This window comes from Rhea pennata, chromosome Z (assembly GCF_028389875.1).
Source record: "Rhea pennata isolate bPtePen1 chromosome Z, bPtePen1.pri, whole genome shotgun sequence".
NCBI lineage: Eukaryota > Metazoa > Chordata > Aves > Rheiformes > Rheidae > Rhea > Rhea pennata.
The window spans coordinates 61,332,166-61,358,833 of NC_084702.1; the positions used below are offsets into that span (position 1 = coordinate 61,332,166).

The 26,668-nt window shown below is 36.3% G+C and overlaps 1 protein-coding gene across 2 annotated transcripts in view; it reads left to right on the plus strand.

Moving 5' to 3' along the window:
* The window catches only part of PDE4D (phosphodiesterase 4D), a 391,310-nt gene that overhangs the window by 27,332 nt on the left and 337,310 nt on the right, over nucleotides 1–26,668 (plus strand). Inside the window, exon 1 of one of the 2 annotated variants that reach the window (XM_062600695.1) lies at nucleotides 19,325–19,593. The exons of the other annotated variant lie outside the window; for it this stretch is intronic. Within the exon in view, the coding sequence (XP_062456679.1) occupies nucleotides 19,325–19,593 (269 nt within the window). Of the gene's footprint in view, nucleotides 1–19,324; nucleotides 19,594–26,668 lie in introns of those variants that run through there. 2 annotated transcript variants of the gene reach the window in all.

The window sequence follows — 26,668 nt, forward strand, 5'->3', positions numbered from 1 at the left end:
GTAAACGCTGCTGCATGTTACTGTTTTCGTACTCTAGAACTGATACAAAGAGGAGGAAGCAGAAGAGCTGGAGAAAATGCAGTCGCCAAGATCTCTGGACTTTTCTTGTTCTTCATTAACACTGCATGGAGTTATCTTTGAAGATTAGGCCTGTCTTTCATTTTCATTTTTATATGTGTGGCCGCAGTCTTTAGAATTTCAGGAAAAACGAAAGCCAGCTGGCAGATTCTGTGACCCCACTGAAGAAATGCTGTCAGAGTGGTTTGCATGATCAGCCCTGTCTGTCAGCGGTATAGCGTTTTGGCTGCAAATCTTCAGGAACACTACGTTTTTTCCCCTGTACTTTCATTTGTATGAGATCACTCAGACATCAGCAACTTATTTATTTTTGTGGGGATGTACATTTGAATAATGGCTTCTTTTTACAATGAAAATTGAAGTTTTAAAAATTAATGTCATAATTAATGCCACAGAAAGTCACAGAGCAATTTTTTACACTGATGTCTGAAAACAAGATGTTGATTTTATTTCCTGGTACTGGTAACAAAAAGAAAAGCTTCAGTTATTACTGATAACACTGTCCAAGATATGGAAGGGGGCTTCTCTAGACCTATTTCATGGATGTGCATCACTTTATGTTTATCACTTCGTGGTTAGTGAGAACACCTAAGGTCCTGTCATTGGCACTAATAAAAGGATTTCTTATAACGTGTTATTTATAAAGGTAATTTTCTTATCTCTAAACAAAATTTCAGATCCAGTGAAGGCTACCTTGCCAGATGTATTTGAATTCCTTTGCATGATTCAAATGTTTAGTTAAAAAAAAACAAAGTGTGTTTGTGAAAGGCAGTCTTTGTGATAAGCCAAGAGAAGGCTTTATCTTCCTGATCTGTCATCTTTCCTGCTTTAAGTATGAAAACCAAAGAACTTCTTGATAAAGAATAGGAAAGAATTTTTACTGTACTATGCGTCTCATTATTGGAAACATGAAATGAGATTTTCTTAAATCTAACCTGAGCCAAAACCAAGCCCAACGTCCTGTCCCTTTATGTCAGGATAATAGGATTTCTGCAGGTCACTGCAGTTGAAGACAGGAAATGCATGAGAATCTGAGGCAGTGGTGTAGGAAGTGCATTCGAAAGACTTTAAAATTAGATTTCTGTACTTTTTTTCATTTAACAAGCTTTTCAAAGATCAGACTTCTTTCCTGCTGTGCAATGCTCTCTTGGATGGCAATTATCTTGGAGGGGAAAACAGATTTTTAAAAAGCTTTAGCTTGAAATGATATTTTGGAAATAATACAGCATCATCATTAGAAGTCTTTAAAAAGCTTCTATTTCCTCAAGAATGATTGCATTATTGTTATTGTTTTTTATCCCAACAAGCTTATTCTATAGTATTGTTTTCTCCCTTGAAATAATTTCCTTTCATAGATATTCAAGTCCAGATTTATTTTTAAGACTACTCTCAGGCCATTCAGAATTGAAGCTGACTAAAAAGTAGCACCTTTGTAAGAAACAGGATTTGCAGTCACTTTGTTGTTGGGGGGGTGAGGGTTATCACTACAGCTTTTTATCATGCTATTCCAAAAATGTACATGGGCTTGTCTTCCTTACTCTGTCTTTCTTCCTCGGTACTTCAGCGTATCTAGTCTTTCAGGCTTGTAATTTTGTGGTCATAATTTTTCTCAAAACTGCATTCTCAAATTCTGTCACTTTTCTTTAAAGCATGTCCCTAAATTCCTTACTGTCTCAGGTTCTGACTCTACAAGCAAAATGTATGCCTATTCTGATGTCTTCCCTTATCTATTGCAATCTTTTCTTTTGGTCTGCCCATTTTTATCTCCACTGAAAACTGTTGTTAAACAAGTCTATTCCTGTTGCTTTTCCATTTTGTTCCCAAACATATTATCGAGTGCAATTGCTCGCTCTCTTTTTTTCCCCACTTCACATGAAGTTTACACTCAGATTATTCATCTTCAAATCTATGGGCAGTTTCCGTTTCAGAAGTTCTTTTCTAATAGCTTTCCCTCTTGCATGTTGTCATGTATTTTAACTATTATTTGGCTGCACACTGCTTTCTTTCTCCGTCTTTCTCTCAGCATTCCCATTGTTTTCCCCATCCCTCTTCCATCCATCCCATCATCCCTTCACTCATAAGAACAGTTGTTTGAGGTCAGGCCAACGGTTCATCAAGCACGGTATTTTGTTTCTGACTGTGGCTGTAGCAAGTGCTTAGGAAAGAGCAGCACAAGCACATGTCTACTCAAGACTTATCCTCTAGCCATTTTCAGCTCAGGGATTTTCTAAGCTGGCTGTGATTTCTGTCCAGTTAACAACATGGAATGGATTTCTCTTCCATGATCTTGTAGAGTCCCTTTAAGCCCTTGTAAGCTTTAGGTATCTACAGCAACTCTTATCAAGGAGTTCCATGGTTTGACTGTTTATTATATGAAGAATTAAGTTGTTTATCTGTGAACTTCAATCTGTAGTAGTTTCATTTTATGCCCAGTTCTCCAATCAGAATACAGAACAAAGTACTTTTCTTATGCTCTGTCTCCATACATAATCTGGAACATGTTTGCCTCCCTCTCCTGCTTTTATTTTTCAGATGAAAAAGTCTACCTTGCATACATATTCTTTGTACAGAAGCTGTTACATACCTATGAGATATCCTTATTTTCCTTCTCTGAAACTTTCCTAGTTGTCTTACATTCTTTATTGAGATGAAGGGACCAGAGCTGCAGAACAGTGTTGAAGGTGTGGATGAGCCATGGATTTATACAGTGACATTATGATGTTCTCTGTTCTGTTCTTTCCTAATAATTCCTGATGTTTGATGTGCTTTTTAGTCCCCATTAAGCATTAAGCTATTGTTTTTCTGGGATATTTGTCATAACTGCAAGATCTTACCCTGACCAGTAACAGTTACTTCAGAGTCCTTGATTTCTCTATGATGTGAAGTGTAGATTTTTTTCTCCTATGTGCATCATTTTATGTTTATCTACACTGAATTTCATTTACTGTATCATTGTTCAATCATTTGGACTCACTTGGCCCTTCTGCTGTTCTTTACAACAAGAACTCATCTTTACTTAAGCTGCATACCTTGTAAATAACAAATGTTGTCACTTTTGTAACATTTTGGTTTTCTGTATTGGCGGTGTACTATCATGTGCTTAACCTAATTATGAATACTTGAATTAATAAAAAAAGTATCTTCTGTTCCATAGTGGTGAATGATAGGACAGCAAATGGATTCATAAAGCTATGTAGTTTGGAAGTGACCTGTGGAGATCTCTAGTCCTGCCTCCTGCTAATGCAGATTGCTCAGGGCATGACAAGGTGGGTTTTGAATATCTCCAAGGATGGAGTTTCCACAGCCTCTCTGGGCAACCTATTCTAGTGTCTGACCAACCACATGAGATAGGTTTTTTTTTCTTTATGTATGTTAGAATTTCCTATGTTTCAACTTGTATCAGTTGCCTCTTTTCCTGTTCCTGTGCACCTGTGGTAAAAGTCTGGCTCCATCTTCTCTATATCCTCCTATTAGGTAGCTGTAGGCAGCAGTAAGCTCTTTGCTTAGCTTTCTCTTCTTAAGGCTGAACAAGCCCTGTTTTCTCAGCCTTGTCTTAATGGCCCTTTGCGGGACTCACTGCAGTAAATCATCATCTTTCTTATCCCAGGAAGCCCAAAACTGAACACAGTATTCTCCGTGGGGTCTCAAGAGGGAAAAAATCACTTGCCTCGATCTGCTGGCTACATTCGCACTAATACAGCCTAGTACGTGATTGGCTTTCATTGCTGCAAGGCCGTACTGCCAAATCATGTTCAATTTGATGCCCTCCGGGATGCCCAGAGTCTTTTTCTGCAAAGTGGCTTTCTAGCTCAACACCCATCGCCCTCATTGCATGGGGGTGTTCAATCCCAGATACAAGACTTGGCATTTGCTGTTGTTAAACTTTGTGACGTTCCTATCGACTCATTTTTTCCAGCCTATGTATGTCCTGGATAGCAGCCCTGCTTTCTCTATCTATCAACTGCAACCTCCATGCCCTGCCAGGACTGTGATATTATCATAGCAATGGTACTCTATTGCGAATTTAAAAGACTCAAATTTAGCACTCTGCCAGTGTAGTGTATTTATTCTGCACGCAGTGGAGCTCAGCTAGAAGTATATTCCTCAATTGTAGCCTAGTGCCTGCCGCTTAGCGTGTCTTATGGCCTGATACGTCTTTCCTCTCGTCTTCCAGTCACCTTATGTGGCCATGCACACCAGCAATGACACCCTCAGTGCTTTCAGTTTCGTCAGCTGAAAAAAGTGATGCTCTAGGCATTGTTTGATTTCTTGTGAGGAAGAAGAAAGAGTGTTGAACAGACGGCATGCTTCCCAGTGTAGCATGTATGGCAGGGCACCAGATCGTGAACTCGGTTGGAAATGTACAAATTTTACTCTTTCAGACAGAAAGTACCAACCAAACATTTTTTTTTCTGATCTGTGCTTACATGCAGATATGATTTACCTGGGATGAAGCATCACTGATAATGCTGGAGAAGATGTGGTTTAATTAACTGCATTTGTCTAAGGATCTGTACTTTCCAGCAATTTGGGACTACCTTGCAATTCTCTGTGTGCAACATTTTACACACTTCTAGGATTTGATTTTATTCAATAAACACTGCTAGTCTTATTTAGAACATATTGAGCAATTTCTGCTTTGCATCCTCCTCTCCAAACCTTGGACTTTGTTCTAATCAGCTCCAGCCTCTCTCTTGTTCAGGCACTCGGACTTGCAGCTGTGCCTCTCATCATCCAGACTGCAGGTTGTAATTTCTGACTATGTTCAGAAGGCAAAAATTAACAGGGAAAACAGCAGCTGCAGCCTGGAAAATTGGAGTAGGGAAGAGGCTGAAATTAACCCCAAATTAGGAGCAGAAGATTGAAGAGAGAGGGAGCGGGCTTTGTGATCAAGTGTGAGTGGCTGAGGGACGAGAGACTGGAACTGACTGCAAAGTACAAGCCTCTGCAGCTCTTGGTAATTGAAACTAAGCACTGCTTTAAGTGTTGGCTTTCCAGAAAATTAGGTATAAAATCCTTTAAAGCCGAACAATAACTCTAAGATGTAGGATTTCCTGTAATAGTGATGACATTTTCAATTCAATCTTATCATTATGTATTACTTTTTGTAGTTTCGGACATGAAAACTGTAAAACTTTTTTTTTTTTTTTTTTTTTTTTTTTTTTTTTTTTACTTCCATTTACTAAGGTAAAAGAAGAGAGAGTTTTTCTTTATGCCCTCTCTTCTTTGCACTAGTCCTGTGACACTCACTTCTATATCACATCAAATATAAGATGATTATTTTCCCCTCCAAAATCCTTCATTACTTCTGTTCAGCTCACTAATGATCTTCTATTACATTGCAAGAGTTTAACACTCGGCTTTGACAGATGAGCTTTTAATGCCTTAGATTAGAACAATATATTCTTCTTTTTCTCCTTCTTATATTTGCGAAAAGCTATCTTTAGAACATTGAAAGATATATTTCATATTTATTTCACTGTTCTTGAAATCCTCTTTTAAACTTTTCTTACCTGCATTGTGTTCAAAATCTTGATAAATCACTACTGCATGTAAATTACTGCCTTATGTGATGGTAATTTCTGTTTTCTTACACTCCTCTTTTCTCTTTGTCTTACCTCTTTGTTCTCTATAATATCAGTTAAATTTTGAGCTGCTTATTGAAGCTTTTGCTTCTGTAATTGTACGGAATATGGCTCAGTGGGGCTGTAGATCTTGGCTGTAGCTCAGAGAAACTGCAGGAGTGTGGATTTTAAATAATAATTTTTTATTAAAAAATCATTCAGTCAATTCAGCTCATGATTATTGAAATCAAATTAGTCTGCAGTGTGTTGTTCTGTTCATTATATAAATATATTTGTTATAATTAATGAATTGTAAAAGACCCAGCTTTTTGATGGTCTGTTTTCTTGTTTTTACTGTAGCTCTGTAGTTATTCTTGGTATCCACTAGAGGGGGAATTTCTACTTGTATTTCCCCAAGTGTTTCCAGGTATCCACTCTGATAAATTTTGAGCATTTTCCTACAGTAAGCTTTGTAGCTAGCATGGGCTTGACTTACAGCTGATTGTAATTGATTTTAATATATTTGTTTAGTACTTCTAGATCATTATACTTTGTTGGATATTAACAGAACTCTGGGCTTGTTTTTTTCAAGTACTCTTGAAAAAATAAAATTGTCACTGCTTTTTTTTGCTCATTCTTTATGTTGCTTTATTATGTGGTAGCTATAATCGTGGTATTAAATACAAAATTAAAAAATACAAATAGGCCCCAAAAAACATTCCTTGCCAAATAGATCTTACAGTTTGAATATATAATAGACTGAGAGAGAAAAAAGGGAATATGAAGTTACAATAGATATTGTTTTCAGTAGTCTAGTTTGTCAAGTTTCTAAAATTACTGCAAAGGAAATTTTGAAGGTGGTTAATGAGATAAGATTTGCAGATTTTTATAGGCAGCTTCTCCTAAGAGAAAGACTATCCTGGAGACAGCTTGAAGGCATTTAGTTACATGCAGGTGTTGAGGGATGTATATCTAAAGCAGAAGTTGATATTTCAGCAAGATAAAAGAAAAGAGGTAGGGTGGAATAGTCAGAAAAGGGTTCGGAAAGTGAAGGCAGGCAGTCTGCATCAGCAAAAAAGGAACAGAGATGGAGAGAGAAGATTGAGTAGGGTGTTATAGCAAAGTGATTGACTAGAGAAATTATTCTTTTCAACGGTGTTCTGAATTGCTGGCAAGACTGTATTTATCAAGGCTAGGAAAAAGGATGGAAGATAATGATTGTCTAGATAAGAGTTCTGTCTGTGTGGATGGACGAGGTTGTGAAATCATCGTATGACTTTGAAAATCAGGTTGTAGGCACAAACCCACACCTTACTCTGTCCTGGACATATCATGGCTCCTCCGGATTTGCATTATACAGAGCTGTGTTGTAAACTCTCCATCAGTATAATGACATTCACAATCTATAGACAGTAACACAAACATCCCATCAGAATTTTGGTTTCATCTGAGGTACGTCCAAAGCACTGGCTGTTCATTTAGCAAAATTGGCAGTGCTAACTTTTCAGTACTGTTCTTATTCTTGCACCATCTCTGCTATTTCTCAGACTTTCAGCTTTTCACTCTAGTTCCTCTGTGTAACACTCTTCATATGCTCTTTCCTAGGTACTTTTTCTCTTTTGAGTATTTATCTGAGTGCACATTTACAGTGATGCTTATTCATAGCCTTGCTAGAGAATTTTTTATACTAACAGTGTTTTTAGGGGTTCATCTCTCAAGAACAATTGTATGTGATAATAGAAGGATCTAAGATACATTCTCAGGACACAGAAGTCGTTTTCCTGTTTCTGCTCTTCCATTTAGGCTCCAAGACTGTCTGATCTGAAAGGCTGTCAGGAGAGGCTTGTTTTGGATACTCATTCTGGCAGCTGAGCAGGAACCCCCCCCCCCCCAAGCCCTTTAAGCATTATAATATATGTATACTATATATATATATTTTATATAGATGTACTATATACTGTTATAGTATAGGTACACATGGAGGGTATCCTATGATTCATTTCTTGAACTGCCTCATCTTGGTAACATATGCCTTGTCAGAGCACCACACACAGCCCAGCTCCAGGTCCTTTCCTAGAGATGGGAGATGCAGAGGTCTTTCCAGACCATTTTTCATGACTGTGCCATTGTTTCTGCAAAGTGGGATTCATGAGGAACATTTATATCTGAAGCAGTTTAGGAATTACAATATCCATCTGTGCAGAGGGCCCTGGAGTCTGGGAAGTGACAGCACTTTAACCTCTTGCTTTTCTTAGCCTCTGCTTTCCCTGTAACCCCTTCTAATCTTCCTCTGTAACCATCCAGATGTGATCAAAGGAAAGCTCCCTAGGCATCACAATCATTTTTTTTCTGACATCTTGCCTACCGTGGCTTGTATTCGAAGTTCTCTGCTAGGCTACTTTGGGGACCACTTGGTTTGATGCTATTTTGCAAAGGAATACTGCCATTTCTGGTGTAGTCAGTATCCCAGCATTGAACTCTATCACCACTCTCCAACTGCTGGAGAGAGTCTTTATCTTTCCTTCCTTCAGACAGTTCAGAAACATCTTTCTAAGAAAGCATAACATTGAGACCAGCCGATTCCACAGAGCTGAATGCAAGATCTAGAGGTCTAAAGATATCAGTATCTCCTGTTACGAGTGAACAAAAATAGGTTACTCTTTATGCAGTTTCTGATTAAGTTGTGAAAGTCTTTGTATCAGATACCGTGGATACCGAAAATTTAGATGGTTTAAGAAGTGACTGGACAAACACACAGAAGAAATATCCATTAAGAACTATTAAATAAAAAGGCCATAGTTTGCTTCAGGATCCCAAACACTGCAAATTATGAGGAAAATATGAGGTTTGCAAATAGCCAGGAAACTGGGTATTAAGAGAAAGTGTCATTGCATGCTGCTTCTTGTCTTCTACTCTTCCATCAGTATTTATTCTCAGCAGCTGTTGGATATAGGAAACTCAGGTATCCTTGGTCTGACTGAGTCTTTCTTATTTTCTTGATATTTGGCACTCTCCTTAGGTTCATCTCACTCATTTGTGGACATATTCTATTGCTTTTTGAGATGACATGGTTTATCAGCTCTGCCCTCTTGAATCCTGACAATTTAATTTGGCAAAACATGATTTCTTCCATGGCTACATTAGAAGCAAACAAAAAATGCTATTAAAAAGATCCATGGAGGTGTGAGTTTCTTTGTCACTAATGAAAGCCATTGACACTAAAAAGGACAGACTAGAGCCTCAGTGTTCACAAAGGAATATAAGGTGATGTTTCAGCTGAGAAGTTATATATTTTTCTGCTACCCTTCATTTTTACATCAGCAACTTTAATGAGATATTGCAAAAAGCTACTGACTTGGTTAGTCTTCTTTTCATTCCACCAAACCTCAGGAGGAGCCTTGATTTACCACAGGCAGTTCCGCCTGAACGTGAGGGGGAATTTCACAGTCCCTGTGAGAGTGATGGAGCACTGGACCAGGTTGCCCAGAGAGGTTGTGAAGATCTCCTTCTCTGGAGATCTTCAAGGCCAGCCTGGATGCAACCCTGTCTGCCATGCTCTAGGAGACTCTGCTTGAGCAGGGGGGTTGGACTAGATGATCTCCAGAGGTCCCTTCCAACCTTACCGATTCTATGATTCTATGATTCTCAGAGAGCCAGCTCATTTACAGGACTTCATTATGCAAACAGTATATTAAATGCAGTTCTGTGGTTACTGCAGATGTTTAGGTAAGGCAGTTTTAATCTCTCACTTCTCTGAAGAGGTATCTAGTCCCAGTATCCTTTGATAGCAAGAGACTTTTCAGCTTATACCCAGACAAAGTTCCACATTTGGCAAATCTTTAAAGATATTCTAACCTCACTGAAGAGGAAATATCCATGTATATGTCAGACACTTTCCAGGCTCTAGTATATAACTACTCTGGATCCTTATCAGGGCAAGGAGCAATAATCCCAGAATGCAAGCATTGTACTAACTGTAGCCACCCTTCTAACTCAACATGTTAGCCCCAGTGCCCTCAAATTTAAGAGTTTCTGAAGGAATGTCAGTGAGCTACATGCTCTCCTTTCAAGTAGAGCCACCATTGATAACCTTTTCAAAAAGACAAATTTCTCCTACATGAGACAGCCTGTGGTTTCCCCAAAATGGCTCTCAGATATAGCAGCTTTTAAATAGGTAGGCCAGTTTGAAGAAACTAGTTTCTAACCTACTGCCTTCAGAGAAACTTAGGTGTATTTCTTTTGCATTGGAGAGCCCTCCAAATAGCCCAGGGCCTATTAGTGCATTCAGGGCCCTGCAAGCTGTAGGTGCCCACGACTTGTAAAATGTTTTCTTTTCAAAAAACAGGGACGATGAAACTTGGGAAGGTAAATCTTCCTAAAAAAATTGAGTTAGCTCTCATTAAGCCAAGTTGCCTTAGTCAGTGAAAGTAATATAACCTCAAGAAGTTCTCTCATATTTAGGTTTTTTTCCTCTTGTTTTTAGAGTCAAGGTATAAATAGACCCAGTGTTACATTTATGCTTAATACAAATCTCATGACATTATCTAATTATCTGAAATCTAATAATAAGAACAAGCATTGCCAAAACAAGCAGCAAACAACAGAATTATAAAACCACAAAATCCTATGATGTTCCTTCATGGACTTGCCTTTGGACTTTTAGCTAATGGATTTCATGTTTTACATTCAAATTCATAAAACCACTTCTAAATGCAAACATGTCCTTTTTCACTTTATGGTAAACTACATTTTAGTGAGCTGTTATATGTGTTCTTTGTTAATGTTAAAAAGACAGCCCTATCTAAGATGAAAGGGTATTTTAAGATTTAGCTTCAAATTTTGTATGTCTAACTGAAATTGTTATGTTAGTTTGCTTTGGTTTCGGTCAGTAATTCAGGGGTGTTAACAGAATCCAGATGCTTAACATATTCTATAAATATCTTAAAATTTTTATCTCTTTGAAAACCTCAACTTTATAAATGAAAAAAGGATGTTATCATTAATTAAGCAGATTTGAAACATTAACTTCTCCAAAAAAAGAGATGTTCCTTAAAGTTGTTGATGAAGTGCTGACACAGATGTGTATAATTCTGTAATAGTTAAGAACTGTTTCTGGTTTAGGGATTTTCCTGTAGTGAGTGATAGTGGACTGATGATTTCTTCTATTATTTCACTGTTCTACTTCTACACGAAATTACTCATTTAAGCATCCTATCCAGAATATGTGTAATCTCTTTAATTTGAATGCGTCCATGCACATAACTAAAGAACTGACAAATCAAGCCTTTGGTTAAGTTTTGAGTGAAAGCTGCTTTTAACATCTTTACCTATTGGCAGTGTACCCTTTTGAAGTCAATAGACTCAGGCACAAAACTTCTGAATGGTACTAGTTTTGAACAGTCCATAAGCTGATTTTAAAGGCCTACTAAATATGTTTGCCTGTTACCTGATAGTCCATTTACAACTCTAAATGCTTTTGCAGTACTTTAGGGTATCTAAGAAGAGTTGTGCTTAACTTTTGTGATTAGTCATAATATATTTCTATTCCTCTGTAATTATATGTGCCATACAATGCACCAATAAATGGTTTGGGATGTCTTTAATAGATGCACTCAAAAAGTAACTTTGTTATTTTCTTTTAAGGCATTAATTTTGTATTACCTTTCTCTACTGTGTATTGTGCTCTACTTTGGAGTTTCTTCCTTGCAGAAGTTAAAGGAAAATTTCCCCAAATCTTTGGGCAGTTATTAGGACAAATAATATTGTTCCTATAAAAAAAAATCTCCTTTTATATTAAAGGCTCAGAAGCGATATACAACCAAAAGCATGTAGGATTTTTGAAGTTTTTTTGCTGTATGTGCAGAAGAAAGTAATGGTATTTCAGATTGTATGCTTTCAGTAGGGTAGAATCCAGTTTCCGTTTATGTCCATGAGAAGTTGCCTTAAATCACTTGACTCCTACTTTTTAAGGTGAAGAGAGCAAATACACAAATACTTAATGTTTGATGTGAGGTTTTAGTAACATTCTAGAAGCAAATCCTTATTTTTTTTGAATTCCAGTTCTAACAAATATGTAAAATGACAACTCTAACATCTCTAGAAGAGACACTGAAAGTGACTTTAAATAAAATGTGTGAATAGGTTTCCATAAGAGGTTTCCTTATCTATTCAAAATTGTGTCATAATTTTCAATGATGGGATAGTTCTAAAAATGATTTATAATAATAAGCTTGTATTGGGCCTTTCATAAGTTCAATAGCCTGTAGAAATCTCCAAATTCTGAAAAATATTGTATTAGTGCTTTCTCAGTAGCTCTGATTTCTCTTTTAATGTACTTATTTTCTTCATTAAATGATAGCTTAACTGCAGAGAATAGACTAGTTATGTAGCCTGATTTTAGACTTTTAGATTTATTTTTTTTATAATCTCTCTACATTTTGTAAATATTTCTTTGACTTCCTCCCAGCTTTTAATGCATAATCAACAAATTACTTGAAATACAACAGATGGCCTTGGTTCCTTTCTAAGTAAACTTTCTGTGTGTGTGTTTGACCTCTCAGAAATGTATTTGTTTATTTGTGCACTATATCCCATCTTAACCGCCATGCTTGGAGAGCCTGGGTTCAGTCTAGTTTGGTAAGAACGATTGCTCCTGCCAGCTTCAGAAATAAACTCCGAGGTTTAGGAATCTGGAACACTGGGGTACTCTTTGCTGAGTACTGGTGATACTTTATAATCTTTAGATTTTTACAAAGTCGTCATGCATTCACTGACATCCACAGGCAAAATTATAGTCTTATCGTCTCCAAAAGCTCAAGCCATGCCTGTCACAGGCATAGCCCTCGGGAATCTAAGAGTACAGCCTCAAGTTGCCAAGCTGCTCCACCTTTTAATGAAGCCCATCTCCACAGTAAAGGCAGACTGGGGGGCTATGGGGGGCCGGGGGGATGACACTCCTTCTCTTCTCTGCCCCTGTCCCCCACCACTCCTTTCCCCTTTCCTCATGACTGCTCTGCAAAGCAGTTGATGCTTACAGCTGGTTTCTGCTCATATTGGGCCATCTCCTTCAATTACAATTAACTTTAATAGTTAACAGATATCTTTATACATTGCAGGGGCAGGAACGCTGCCTAATGCTCCTGTCTGTTCTTGTAATTGTGTAAAAGTACATTAATTTCCCTTAATCTTACCGCAGGAAATGTTCTCTTACACGATTGTTTAGAAATTACAGATACTGCTATTCTGTTTATTCTTATTTGTCATATGAGGTCATTCACTTATTTGTAAATGCGTATGTGTGGGGAATGATGCGTCTTTTTCTGGTAAGCCAAAATTTTTACCATATGCACATCAGTTTTTTAAAGAAATGGTGCTTTTACCTGTCTGAAGTTTTGGTTAGATATTCTAACCTGTGTCACCTCTGCTGAGACCTTTTTTCCAAGGGCTGATATAGTAAAGCCATTTTATTTCCCAATACTGATAGCTTCCTTTGTGTAATCAGACAGGATTGTGTCAACAACTGTTTCTAATGGAAGTTTGTGATTATAGACCAATTTTTCTTAATCCTTCTTCCTATGTGAAAGAGCATCTAGTCTTGTAAGAAGGAAATCTCCAGGCTATCTTATACATTGTTGACGTAATGATTTAACCAGATACCAATTAGACTGCTCTTCAGAAGACCATTTCCCCCACTTTTTTGTTTTGTTTTCTTGTGTGTACATATGGGAATGTGCGTGTTTTTAAGCTGGAGTTACTTGACAGACCATTTACTGCAATAGTTGCAGGCTAGCAGTGGTTGGCCTCAAACAGCTTTTGGGTTACAGATTTTTGTTCCAGAAACAAAGTGAATTTTGAAAATGTCCTTAATACATTCTCCTTATTAGAATGAATTGTAGAAAGTTTTCTAAGCTTGCAAAGATTTCGGAAATAATTTTTTCAATTTGTTTTTCAAGAACATATCGTGCTGTTCTGTTTAAATATTTCTATTGGGTATGCAGCTTTTTTTATGGGTCTGTATTCCATTTAGTAAGTTGTTTTGTAAAACATTGTCCAAAAGTGTTTACTCTGACATTTTCATAAAATACTGCTGAAGTCTTTGTGCATGAATCGCAAAATCTTCTGCATTTTTTATTAAATTAGACTACTGGCCACATTGCCAAAAGTAGCCATTTTATCTTCTTGTTTTCTTTACTGTCATATACTCTGTGCTCTCTTAATCCACGTTGTTTGTGCCATGCACAAAAAAGTAAGTACAAGAATCATTTGGGAGAATCAGCAACTGAGCAGTACTTTATTTTCATAGAATCATGACAATGATTCCAAACATTCAAAAAAAAAAAAAAAAAACAAAACAAAAAACCCAAACTCACTTTACTGAGTTATAAGACAAAGCTGAAATTATGAATATAGTTCTTCCTAGGAACCTTTCAAGAATAGAAATGCTCTAAAATTTTAAGTAATAGCAAATGCTTTGCTGACATGGTGAACATATTATGCCTCAGTTTGGGCGTGCCACCAGCTATTCATTCTTTTTGCTCTCTCTTTTGAAAATGTGCTTCTAAATATTTCTTCTACTATACTTCTACCTGACTATTAAATAGAAAATTTGACCTGATTTGATCGTTTTAGGTGCCATTTTTATATTAAGACATTATAGAAAATAAAATATGAAATCTCAGAATGCTTTACCTATATCAGATATGAAGAATTAATGCAATAGCCTGAAATTTCCTTAGATTTTTTAGAATTGCGTATACATTTTCTGTACCTTTATCTATCAAAGAGTTTTGTCAGATGATTCCTGCCATTTCTATGCTACTTGCGGCTAACAGGTTTTTTTGGTCCCCTGTTGCAGCTCATGGTGCCTATGGTCTGCTCTGTAGGTAGTGAGCGCAGCTGTTAGGCAGATTGACAGGTAAGCACTACCCGCATTTGGACAGGCCTGGACTGTCACATCAGCCCTTGGAGTGTGTGGTATCTAGCAGGTATTAGAATCATACTGATAAAGTATCTATATTTTACCAATTGCAGATTTCACTGGGATTCAAGTTATGAAAAGATGTTCTAAATCTACCGCTGCCCGTCATTTTTATGTACTAGACTTGTTTTTAAATGTATGAATTCAGGACTGAATAATCAGGACTGAGGAAGCACTACAGCTCTTTCAATGTTTTTGGTTTGTAAATTAACTGGTAAAAAAAATATACAGTACAATACATGCCCCTACAAAGACGTACACTGTAATGCAGTCATCAGGTCATAATTCTTGATTCTGTGAAAATAAGCTCTTTAGCAGAGTTTGCAAATTATAAGAAACATATGCTAACAAAATCTGATTTTCTTCAGCAAACTTTGTCAGTATGTAACATTTTATTAAGTGTTCCTGTCATCTGTTAATTGCTGCTTCTTTTATCCTTATTTTCTTCCTCCACTGCTGTGCTCCTCAGCTCACACATGAACCTCTCTTCCTAAATGAGAATCATGGCATCAACCAAGATTCTTATTTTCTACCTCAGCTAGAATCAGGACTTTCCTCTGTCAGAGAATAGTGATTCACAGTGTTGTTATTTGCTTCAGGAAATTAAACCAGATTGTAGCACCCACTCTTCACCACCTTGTCTGGCTTTCTGTTTTCTTTTCTCTTCAAATGCTCTGCACACACTTAGGTGCTCTGGTATTTGAGTATGGCCTTACCTCACAGCTGGCCCTGCTCTGAGCAGGAAAGTAGACTTGATGACCTGAGGTCCTTACCAGCTGAAAGTATCCCATGATCTTGATCCACTTGCTCTCAAAGAAGCAGCACCTGAGAAGTTCGTTCTTTCACTTGCACTCACTCCTATCTTGAATTCTCTCCTTAATCCTGTTTAGTATATTGAATAATTTATTCTCTTTGTGTTTCATATAGAATACTTCTTTTCCTCCTTGTAACTCTGTTTGTGTATTGTGTTAAAAGTAATTAAAAATAGTTGCAATCTCATCGAATATTTTATTTTTGATTAATAGTTATAATATCAAAGTAACTTTATCATCCTCTGTCTTTGAAATGGTTGTAACAGAGAAATTACTTTTTGATCCTTCTTTAGTCTCTTTTATATGATATCAACCCATGTTTAATCTTGCACAGTATTAGTTGTAGAATTTATCAGCTTATTCTCCTCTGTGTGCTATAGCTGATTCTAGTCTTCATGACTAACAGAAATGTGAGACTGTGATATTTAAGTATGTTTATCATAATGACCATATTTCATGACAATTTTTTTGAAAAGTATAAGAATTGAAAGCTTGAATTTTATATTTGAGTATCTTTAAGTTGTAACTAGAATAGAATAGGAGGATCTCAAGCTACTGGTTACTTCCAGATTTTTGTAATATTGATGTTCTGTTGCAAAGAGATCTTAGCTCTTTCATTCTGAGCCTTAATCTGATTTAGTGAAACATATAGTAGGCTGGATTAAATCTGATCATGATATAACCTATGAATCTGTGACTAAGCAAAACCTTCAAAATTAAATTTAACTGAATATATTAAATTAGAATATTGATTCTGAAGGGAAGAAAAATGCACTTGGGACATACAATATGGACATGCTTAAAGCAGCATCAGCATTACCTTTAGAACAAGGTTGTATATAAGCTCTCAAATGTTACCGTTTTGAAAGAAGCAGTAAATATCTTTTTTTGGTGGAATTTAACAGCCTGCTTTCAGCAGTCTCCTTTTGCTAGTAGGACTAGAGAAGAGCCCAGAGAATCAAATCTGTCAAAAAACATTAAAAGTACATTTTTTGTAATGATTAAAAACCCTACAGCAGTTTAAGATGTGCCCTGCATTTTCCTTTCTCAGTATATGAGGAAAAATGCCTTTTGATTTTACCCTGAAGATTTTTTTTTTTTTCAGGGAAGCAGTTGACAAGACTTCCTAATGTTAAGAATAGTTGTTAGTAAGAAAATCAGGTATGTTAAGAGACAACCCTGTAAGAGTGTTCATTAATGAATCATTGTTTTTATTAAAAAAAATCTGTTTTTAGTAGCATTTCATTATGTAGCTAGAGGAACTGGGAATGATCATTTTTCTCTATGGGATAGTTTTCTGTCAAGGCTTTATTCTAGTGATCTTAAAAAAAGTTTATAGCTACATTATATGTTATCTCACTGAATATGAGGCACACCCACTCAATACCTATTAACGTGTGTCAAGGCAGTCATTCTTGTGGATTTAGTTTTAGTTATTCGTAGGAGCAGGGGAAATAAAACTATCAGTCTATTGACTAAAACATTTCTGTTCTATAATCATCCTTGTGTCCCTTGATTTCAATGTTAATGGTCTTACTGACTTCATTGATCTCCCAAAAGATTTGCTCTCTAGTTTTGTAAGACGACTCCTGTGGTGCTGGCTTAAAACTGTGCATTAGAGTAGACATAAGGTGGCAGTATTTCATAGCATAAAAGAACCTAATTTCATTATACCAAGTATATTGTTTGAAAAAACAATTGAATTCACATAGAACTGGTCGCATTTTTAATAAATAATAGATAGAGTAATAGAGAGAGAAGTAAAATTTTTGTTTTTCCTAAGGATCAGATAAGCAGCATAAAATCTGAAAATGCTTATGCTGCCTACCTGTTGGGGGGCAGTGCCATATGTACTGCTCTTTCAGTGGAAAAGAGATGGAAGCATTTATTGTTTTAGTTATGCTGTAATGATTTAATTCTAATTCTTTCTCTGTTCGTGATTAACACTTCATTTCCAGTTTAAATTTTATTGCTAATGAAGCTTAATTTAAGCTCTGTTTCTGTAATTGTAATCATATCTGGATTTTAGTCCATATTTGGCTATAAGATTAAATCCTATATCACATTTTTGGAGAAATATACAGAAACAGAATGCCCAATGACTTCTGCCTCCTGTAGCACTGTCCAATATTGAGTTAAATTTGTAAATACATTGTTATCAAATTTCATATATGACGTAGTACGGTTAAACTTATCTACATAATGGGGCTGACACATGATAACGATGCCGTTCTTAATGTAAGTTGACCTTTCAGATGCAGTTCTGCTCCACTTCTGTCAGAATCATGATGTTCTCATCCTAACTCTTATCATGCAGTGTGGCTTTGCTGCTAAGTGCAGAGGTGATTCCTCTCTGTCGTGACAGAGAACTGCTTTTGCAGGATTTCTGATTTCACCTCAAGACAGAAAACAGAATTTGCCTCTAACACATGGCCCTGTACTTGTGCTCAAGCACCCTTCACACCAGTGAAACCTGGACATTACGTTTGCTGCTAAAACCAAATTCTTACTCACAAAGGAATGCTGCATTGTAAGATAAAGAAAAATGCACAAATGAAAATGATGCATAGCCAATCCTTTTCTGTTAAAAAGAAATCTCTTGTAAGAGGATGGTCATCCGTCTTTGTACGACGAACAGGAAGTATGGGTATAACTGAAAAGATTTTGTTGTTGTTGCTGTGATGTATTAAGCTTAAGTAAATATCAACCTTCCCATCAGTTTCTACAGGTCTTTGTCCACTATCAATCAGACATGAAAAAAATGAGTGTTTGAAAAAATACCCTCTTTCTGAATAGCTGTAGTTAGTTATTCCAATTTAAAAAAATACTACAGGATTGACTGCAAAAGCTTTTTTGGATCAGAAAACTGCAGCAGCAATATCTTGCTTGCATAATGCCATGAAAAAAAAGATATTTCAAAAATGAAATTTAATAGTAAATAAATGTAAGTACTTTTGCTGCTTTGTAATATAAAGATTCTCTTTTAGTATCGTTAGATAGTTTGTTTCATTACCAGCTTTGAACAGAAATAAGGCACTTCCTAGCCCAAGCAGAGGTCATGATATGATAATATAAGGAATTAAAATACCTCACTGAACAGCTATCAGTAGTTGTTATAATCTGATTTTTTTTTTTTAAGCAGATCTTAGCCTCACATTTGTTTTGTATTTCTGGAAGATGTGAGCTAGAAAGTATTAGTGTTTCCTAGATGCACAAGAAAAGGGATTCTAAAGAACCTGCCTTTTTTTTGAGGCAGGGGGAAACCTTTACACAATTTGATGGTAGCAGTTGCTTGTTATCTTAAGATAGAGAAGTTTGTAATCTTCATTTGTAAATTGAGACCAAAAAGATAAACACTGAAAATCCTGGAAAAAACAGAAGAGGATATTTGACATTTGCTCTTACTTTCAACCTCTCTGCAGACTCAGGAATAAGCAGATGGAAAGAATAACTGAACAAAATGAGCACGCATCTGATGTTTGAGCCCTCCTCCAGCACTTTTTATGTACATAACCAGAAGTCACTCAAGCAGCTGCAGCACATTAGTTCCAATAGTTTAACAGGCAGCTTTATAGCTCCGACAAAGGCTGTGCTAGGCAGTTTCTTCCTCCCATGCTCACTTGCTATGATAGCTAGTAAGTGATCTTTGGCAACAGGATTGTGAGAGGAGTGGTAATGTTTAATAGGTCTCTGCGGGGGAGTTAGCTTGCTTTTTTCTTTGCAGATTGCTATCTAAACGAGAGACGCTGAGGACACCATGTTGAAAGCAGAATAGGCTGAGCTTGAGTTGAAGCTCTGCATGCTTCTTTCAAATTGATTTAGAAAGAAAATATTTTAAGCAGTCAAACTAGTATTAGATTGTATTAGATCTTAGTAACAAACTTGAGAAAAACATGGCTCAGCAGACAAGTCCAGACACCTTGACTGTTCCTGAAGTAGATAATTCACATTGTCAAAATCCATGGTTAAATGAAGATCTTGTGAAGACCCTGAGGGAAAACCTGTTGCAACATGGAAAACTCAGGACATCTAGGAAATCTTCATCTGCTTCTCCCCGGTTATCTCCAGTTATTTCTCCTCGAAATTCTCCGAGGCTTTTACGCAGGATGCTTTTGAATAGCAATATACCAAAGCAGCGGCGTTTCACCGTGGCACATACCTGGTAAGCACTGAACAGGTTGTCATGAAACGTCAGGCTTACTGTTCTTTACAGAGCATTGCTGTCAGTGCTTATATTTGTTTCTTTAATCTCAGAGTGAATCTCTCAGATTGAGAGAGAGAGAGAGTTTTAATAGTTCTAATTTGTCATTCAAATTAATTTCAGATCTGAAGTTTAATATAGTAAGTTATGTTCGAGATGTAAGGTATAAACATATCTACTTTTACAAAAACTATTTTGTTTTCTCTGGTTTCTTAGGTAATTGACCCCTTTTCCCCCTCTCCCCCTAGAAACTCAAACAGGAGTCTTAGGAAGGCCTTGTACTTACTTGATTTTGTGCTGTTCAGACCAGAGTGAGTGAGCAGAGATTTTTTTTTCTTTCTTTTTTTCTGGTCAATTTATGGCCCCTCTGCCCTCAAACTCAAAAACTTAAAACATAGGTTTGTTTATTTTTTTAATAGAGCTCAAATTAAGAAGGACAAGATAGAGAAGAATGGATGGAAATAGATATTGTATATGAAATAGTGATTTTAATTAAAACTGTCACTAGAATAAAGAGAGGAAAGGCAGAAATGGATCCCTGTGTTAACTGTTTCACTCACACTTCATTTTTATTACTGGATCATTTCTGAGGCATGTGTTTTTGAGCAAATTTATAAAAGATATTCATTTTGTTACAAACATCTTCGGTAATACAGCATCATAATTTCATTACTGGACTTACTCTTTTCAAAATGATGCATATGAGATTACTGTAACTCAACAATAGACTCGTATTTGCTTTGATGGTCCTGATATCTTTACATGCTCTATTCCTTTTTTCTTGTGAGATTTTCCTTTATTTATTTTTCAGAGAAAAATCTTATTTAAAGAAAGGCAAGTAAAAAATGTTCAGTGAAAAGAAGTCTTGTATTCTAAGCAGTGAATGGATTTATTTCTATTCAAGTTTATTTGCATTTGAAATTAGATTTATATTGCAGCTATGTGGCAGGTATAAACCCTGTATGTGCATTGCAGATTGTTTATGTGTGCCTAAATTGTTAATATTTGTGTATCTGTAGCCAGAATGTATTTGTATACTGTGCATGTGAAAATCTAGTAGAGGATGCATTTGCTAGGCAAATGGTAATAGAAATTTAGGGATTAATCAGTGATACAAAAATGAATATGTATGCAGCATAATAAATAAGAAACAGCAGAGGAGGATGTCTAGGGTAAGCATGTGAGTGAAGTGTTTGGGTACATCACCAAGAAAAAAAAAATGAACCAAAGACAAACATACTAATTTATAGTGTGTCAAAATGTAATAGCAAAAAATCAAAAGAACTGCTGTTATTCAAAGTACTAATTTTAGACCTGTTTTAGAGTAAAAGGCTCCCCTTTCATAGAATAATACTGTTATATTTTGAAAAGGATGGGAAAACAAATATGCCTTTATACCTAAGGAATATTTGTTTTGAAACTTGTGCCTTTAAGTAACTGTGTGCGTAACAGAACTGAATGAAATTAGGAGATTTCATTTTCACTTCAGAATTATGCACGAACCCCAACAATATTAAGGACTTCCAACCATTGGTCTTTACTGAATAATCTGTATACTAGTGAGAGCATGTAGGATAAAAAACTAGTTCAGGCAAAATGGTTTTACATTGTAAGATGAAAATAAGTAAAAACTTGTCAAAAATCTACGGAGAAAATTATCAATTATGATTAGGTGTGTAATATAACAGTTATTGTAGACTGTTTAAGAAGACAGCAAAAGTAAGCATATTAAAAGGGGCAATGATGAAGCAGACAAGCAGGTCTGGGAAACATTAAAGGGCCAAGGTTGGCACAGGATTAAAAGGTGGAATATTGTTTATATTGTTTAATCACCCTTCCTCAAGTAAGCTTCAGGAAGTTTTGAGTTCGGTTAGTGCCGTTTTCAGCGTCACCTGGAGATTAGGAAATGTTTATTTTTATCTGAATGCGTGAAGTACTAAACCTGTAAAATACTGATGCTGAACAATTCGTACTTGTTTCTAAGTGGTTTGTGCTTTTTTTTTTTTTTTTTTTTTTTTTCCCTTAATGAAAAGAGAAGTGGAGAGCTGAGCAGAAATAGAATAAGTAACTGAGAACTTGCAGAGAGGAATAGCGTTTCAGCAGTGGAGTTGGAGGGGAAAAGCCAAAAGACTTAAGCAGCTAATCACATTTACTGTCAGATGAAGGGAAGAAACAGCAGAAACACAACTGTGTGCCTCCAAAATCTATTTCTTGCCAAATCCTATCAAGTCCGTAGCTACTGATATCTCTTCAGATGGCTGACTATTTAGAAAACTGAGATGCCTTGTAACAGACAAGTGGTTTCTAGATCCTTTGGCTTTGTAGACCGTATGGTGGTCTTAATCTCATGTCTGTATCATCTGTTTTAAATGGCTTGCAGGAAGAATGATACTTGGAGTATGGAATAGTTGTAAGTTTGTTCCCAAATGTTGTATGTTGGTGGAACTGTACTGGTTTGAGTACATAAAGATTGTTCCTCTATAGTTACGATACTTTCTGTATGTACTCTAATTTTCTAGTTTTTCTGATTTTATCTGGTCTATAGTTTTAGAACAGTAGTTAAATTCATTGTCTATGCATCTTGTGCAGTCCATCGTTCATGCATACATAAAAACTTTTAAAGTCATGTGACAAACTCATTCCAACCACTAGTGAATGCAAAACCGTTGATCCCAAAATGAATCCACTTTACCGTGACACTATTTTATATCCTGCCACATGATTAAAGAAGCTTACATTTTTAGTCATATGGCAGGAAGATTTGGTACTGCATATATGGCCTGGTTGTGAGCTGTTAAAACACCTTTTTTCTTTTTGTTATATGATGAGGTTATTTAATTATATGATGCAATGTTCATAGATGCATCCATTTACAGAATGGGGAGATGGCATGTTATATAAAAGGCACGTGATTACTTCTGATTTGGGGGGAAAAAAAAGTGGATGCAGTATGCAAACCTTTAAATCTTCTGTAAGAAGACTTATGATCCACCTTTCCAGAGAAGTTTAAGTGTTGTATTTTATGAAAGCTACATCATGCATAAAAGTTGTCATGAAAATTATGCCCAAATTGGGTCACGTTTGAGTGCTTAAAAAAATGGTGGAGCCATTTATTTAAAACTGTTTTTCTTTACCAGTTTTATTCAGGAATGCATGACTTGAACAATGGATATTTCTTTGGTTTTGTTTTTAATGGGAGGTTTCCAAGCACTGTGTTCAGAAAGAGAGCTTTATATCTTTAATTTTGGTTATGAAAGTGTAACAGAAAACTTCTTGATATTTTTTTCCACTTGGATTTCATCACTGACCACTAGCTTTGACATTTTATGTGAGTCCTTCTCCCCTTTCCTTTCCTCTCTATCTCCTCCTCCTCCTGCCACCCACAGGTGACAGAGAGGCTTTCAGATTGCTTATGTTAAGGTTTTAGTAGAGGGAAAAGATGCTGCATTAGCAGTGAGTTGAAGTAAAAAGGTGTAAATATTGGAGTAGCATAGGATCTTGATTTACGACAGAGAAATTTCTGAAAAACTTCATTTCAGAGCAGCAGAATAGCTGGTCTTGCCTATAAATGTGAAACCAAAACTAACAACTCATCTTGAACGTTGTCAGTCTATGATAGGACAGCAGCATAACAACTGAGAAGCACAAAGCCTTTCAAAGCTGTGCGGTCAGGACTTCAAACATACTTCAGCAGAAACAGCTCGACTTCCCCAGAAATCTGCATTATATCAACTTACTGCTTACAACAAAAATAACTGTATTCCTTTAAGATATGTTCAATATAATGACACCGCAGCTCACATTACAATCAGCCATGGGCAAGATAAATGAACTTTTCTGGTGTGTGTTTGACAGGCTGAGTTGCCTTGCTCTCCTGGCTGCCTCTCTGTACGCCTTCCTGTGCCCCAGCCCAGTTCGCGTGAGAGGTGGTTAGGGTGGGAGGTGGGTCCAGGGGCACGGGGCAGGAGGGGCGGATGTGACAGCTCCCCAGCTGGGCGAGCAGCTGATCTGTGGCACCTGCGTAACAGCCTGTGGAATGATGTTTAGACACTTTGCACCATACGACTTTAGTAACTCCTGTGGGAAGTCAGCTTTCTTTTATTCTCCATGAAAAACTCTTACCTGTAGGAAAGGAATGAGAAGCATGAAGTTATTAAATATTTGGAGCAGGATAGCAAGGCCACTGACACATAGCAAATAAATTACATCTATTTAATAGAAAATACAAGGTCAAGGCATGCATGTGCTCTCTTTTTAGTATTTGTTGCCTTAATATTTCCCTGTGAACACAAAATGTTCAGTCAGTTTTCCTGCTGTAGATAATTTTGGACCGACTATTTTATGCCTCTGATTTTTTTGATGTTTTCAGATACTGCTGGTAATGATATATGGCATTCTTTAATATGATAAAATTTGGGTTTGTTATAATTCATAATTCAGTTACTTATATTTTCTCTTTTGGGGCTCATTAAAATGTAGTAAATATTTTGCATTTTGTGTTTTTGTTCTTTAGACTTGTTTTTTAACATGAGCTCCCAAACCTAAACTTTTACTATAATTATTGACTGTAAGAATACAAGTATGTACTCAGTTATATACAGTACTTTCCTCTGAATTCAACCAACCTTTGTCCCCACCCATAGTAAATATTTTTACATTGACTTTGGCTCTTGGATACGAAAATGATAGATGCCTTAGAAGTAGTTGAGGCAGATATGGGTAGGGTGTGCCATTGTGAGCTTTAGGAATGCAGCTGACATAAGGGTATTGATAAACTCAGGTCTATGTTTATTTTATATTGCACAATATCTTTTTATGCGCTTTTAGCACTAATTACAAAAACCTACAAAACCTTAAGCTGTCAGTCATAAATATGCTGCTATTCCACAGCCTAACTTCTTGCTGTGGTTCTACATTTCTGGATTCACACTATTCTAAAACAATACTAAGCGATGCGGAAACTACACCAAACTGAAATTGTAGGCTTTTCTTCACTACACCTTCTGATTTTCAAATATATTTTCTTCAAAGACCTTTAACACATATGTGTGTTTTCTTCTCCTTCCTTGCTGTTCTGTGCTTCTCAGGGAACTAAATAGCTACAGTTTGTAATATGAAAAGCATTCCAAAAGGAAGCTCCGTCAAAGCAGAGAGGGATGATAACTACACTAAGAACCGTAAGAAAGGGTAGGGTTTCTGAACAGCCTATACTCCATACTAACAACTCACAGGTTCTAGCGAGTCATATGGAGTAGTTCAAACTTCAGTGAAAAAAACTTTGAGCATTATAAATAAATATTTCAAAGAGCAGCTAGATTGCAGCATATTTTCTTAATTTAATGAGATGCATGTACTCATAAGATTAAAGGCAATGTTTAATCAGGTTACAGATGCAGCAACTTAATTAACAATAATGTCCCTTTGGAACTATTAAAATGAAATATACAGCTTTGGAAGAGACGATTATTGGAGTGAGATGAAGATCAGAGTTGGACATTTGCAGATGTGACCTTGTTTCTGTTGAATTAAGAAAATAAAATAGCCTTTTTCTGTGTCTCAGAAATCTAATTTATCTGAGTTTCACCTACAACTTGTTTTTTAAAACCCCAGTTTTAGTCATACTTCATAAATCAGCTGACCAAATATTAATGAAAAACAGAAGCAAGATATCACCTGACATATTACAGAGGACTGTCTTCCAGTGGTTCTCAGAGTTTTTAGGTTGAGTTACTATACTCTTTTTCTGGAATGGTTTGGGATCCATTCTTCCTGTATTTTAATGATATACATAAAATATGCATAAATTATTCCCAGGAAATAATTTAATTGTCAGTATTCTTGAAGAAATGTATTCCAAATACGTAGGATAACTCAATTCACACATCCACTCTTTCTTAAAATTCTGTAAGGGAAATGTGTATATACAAATAGGAAATAAGCTTGCAAAGACAGTGTGCATGTATGTATATGTTTGTGTCTGGGTACGTATATGCACAGAATAAGCTAGGGGGACATGATGCTATCTGATATTTGGAGAGCTGCTTGCAATATGCTGAGGGTGTTGCACAATGATGTTAACTACTGATGACTTCATTTACTGGAGAGAAAATAATAGTGTTTCTCCACAGCTCAAAGCTGAGGAGGGAGAGAGGAAGGCAGAGTCCATTTTGCCCGTTTTGCCTTCCTAAAGAAGGAAGAGGCAAAGATTCTGCCAAAGAGCACTGTCCCAGAGGGGGATTTTGTGTTAGAGCAGAGCTCCTGGTGTCAGGAAGGAACCCCGAAAACCACTTCGTAACGATCAAAGTCTTCATTTTACAAAACAGTAATAAATACAATAAAAACAAATACATGAGTAAGGAAGAAAAATATGAAGCAGGAAGAAGAGTGAGTTTGTCCTGATAGTTCTGTTAGTGCCGAATCACCCTGATTTTAGTTGCTGATTTGAACCAGATGTTCCATTTTCTTTTAGAGCAGGAACAGTTGCATCTGTCCTGTCCTGTCCTTCCAAAGGAAAATGTATGTCAACCATTTTGACTAAGTCCTTCTGTCTTGTGGATGACCTTCTTGCCTTGTAGATCTTATGTTACTTTGTAAGTATTAAAACCTGAAGTGCTTTGGTTAGACCGTGGTATTGTCTGGTCCATTGTTTTTCATGGCCTCTTCTGGGCTGGACAAAATTTAGTAGAAATTCTGGGTAATTTAAGGGAAATGGAACTGAGTTTCTAGTTCTGCCTTTGTTTAGTAATTACCTCATAAAAACAAGTAAGTGCTTTGCAAGAGCACTTTTGCATCCCCAAACTTTGTTTATATATGTTATAGTATCATATTGCATGCTATTATATACAGTTTCAAATGTTTTAACTATTATAGCTTTCTAACATCATAAATTCTGTTTGATTTCCTTAAGTTTCTTTTTTTTTTCCTTTTTAATGATTTACAAAACGCTTCAGTAGTTTCTGTAAAGCAATTTTATTAATTTATAGCTTGACCACCTAGGAAGCCTATTAGGCTCAAGTAATCTTCCATGTTGCTTCTT